Source organism: Cyprinodon variegatus, unplaced genomic scaffold (genome assembly GCF_000732505.1).
Source record: "Cyprinodon variegatus isolate N-32 unplaced genomic scaffold, C_variegatus-1.0 Scaffold529, whole genome shotgun sequence".
NCBI classification, from domain to species: domain Eukaryota; kingdom Metazoa; phylum Chordata; class Actinopteri; order Cyprinodontiformes; family Cyprinodontidae; genus Cyprinodon; species Cyprinodon variegatus.
The window spans coordinates 92,142-93,641 of record NW_015150982.1 but is presented as its reverse complement, the minus strand read 5'-3'; the positions used below and the strand labels follow the sequence as shown (position 1 = coordinate 93,641).

The 1,500-nt window shown below is 38.5% G+C and overlaps 1 protein-coding gene across 1 annotated transcript in view; it reads left to right on the top strand.

Annotated features, from left to right (window-relative positions):
- Positions 1 to 1,500, top strand: part of LOC107095206 (nuclear GTPase SLIP-GC-like) — a 13,178-nt gene that overhangs the window by 7,782 nt on the left and 3,896 nt on the right. The window contains exon 13 of the mRNA XM_015391203.1: positions 1,306 to 1,435. Coding sequence (XP_015246689.1) covers positions 1,306 to 1,435 — 130 coding nt within the window. The remainder of the gene's footprint in view (positions 1 to 1,305; positions 1,436 to 1,500) is intronic.

Below are 1,500 nucleotides of genomic sequence, written 5' to 3'. Positions count from 1 at the left end.
TCCATCCATCCATCCATCCATCCATCCATCCATCCATCCATCCATCCATCCATCCATCCATCCATCCATCCATCCATCCATCCATCCATCTTCTCCTGCTTATTCTGTCAGGGTTGCGAGATGCCGATGACTATCTTAATTGGTGAGAAGCGGGAAACACAATAGACATGTCGCCAGTCTGTCACAGGCAACTGATTCGGCAATATTAAATTAGAAAATACCAGATTATCAAACATTTTTCAAGGAACTCCATATATAATTTACCGTTCAAAAGTTTGGGGTCACCCAAACAATTTTGTGTTTTCCTGAAAAGTCACACTTATACACCACCATACGTTGTGAAATGAATAGAAAATAGAGTTAAGACATTGACAAGGTTAGAAATAATGATTTGTATTTGAAATAAGATTTTTTTTACATCAAACTTTGCTTTCGTCAAAGAATCCTCAATTTGCAGCAATTACTGTACAGCATTGTAGACCTTTTGCATTCTAGCTGTTAATTTGTTGAGGTAATCTGGAGAAATTGCACCCCACACTTCCAGAAGCAGCTCCCACAAGTTGGATTGGTTGGATGGGCACTTCTTGCGTACCATACGGTCAAGCTGCTCCAACAACAGCTCAATGGGGTTTAGATCTGGTGACTGCGCTGGCCACTCCATTAACGATAGAACACCAGCTGCCTGCTTCTGCTCTAAATAGTTCTTGCACAATTTGGAGATGTGTTTAAGGTCATTGTCCTGTTCTAGGATGAAATTGACTCCAATTAAGCGCTGTCCACTGGGTATGGCATGACGTTGCAAAATGGAGTGGTAGCCTTCCTTATTCAGAATCCCTTTTACCCTGTACAAATCTCCCACCTGCTCAAAGGAAGCTAGGTCAGTTTTGTAGCTTCTGTAACGAGCTAAACTGTTTTCAGATGTGTGAACATGATTGCACAAGGGTTTTCTAATCATCAATTAGCCTTCTGAGCCAATGAGCAAACACATTGTACCATTAGAACACTAGAGTGATAGTTGCTGGAAATGGGCCTTTATACACCTATGTAGATATTGCACCAAAAACCAGACATTTGCAGCTAGAATACTCATTTACCACATTCGCAATGTATAGAGTGTATTTCTTTAAAGTTAAGACTAGTTAAAAGTTATACTCATTGAAAAGTACAGTGATTTTCCTTTAAAAATAAGGACATTTCAATGTGACCCCAAACTTTTGAACGGTAGTGTATGTTCAGTACTTGCTACAAAATAGCTTACATATTAATTGTGAAAAACAGGTTTTACCTGTAAATGTTGTCTTTTAGTTCAGCAGCTGATCTTCAGGCCTTAATCCTCAAAAGAAACATGAAAGCAAAGCTAGCAGTGAACAAAGAATTCAACAAGATAACCATGGTTAAGGTAGGCATCAAACATCTAAATATTTGTAAGAGTAATGTCCCCATTTTAAAATCAACCAAATAACAAATAAGCAAAACATTTCACAGAAATATCTCAGCGAA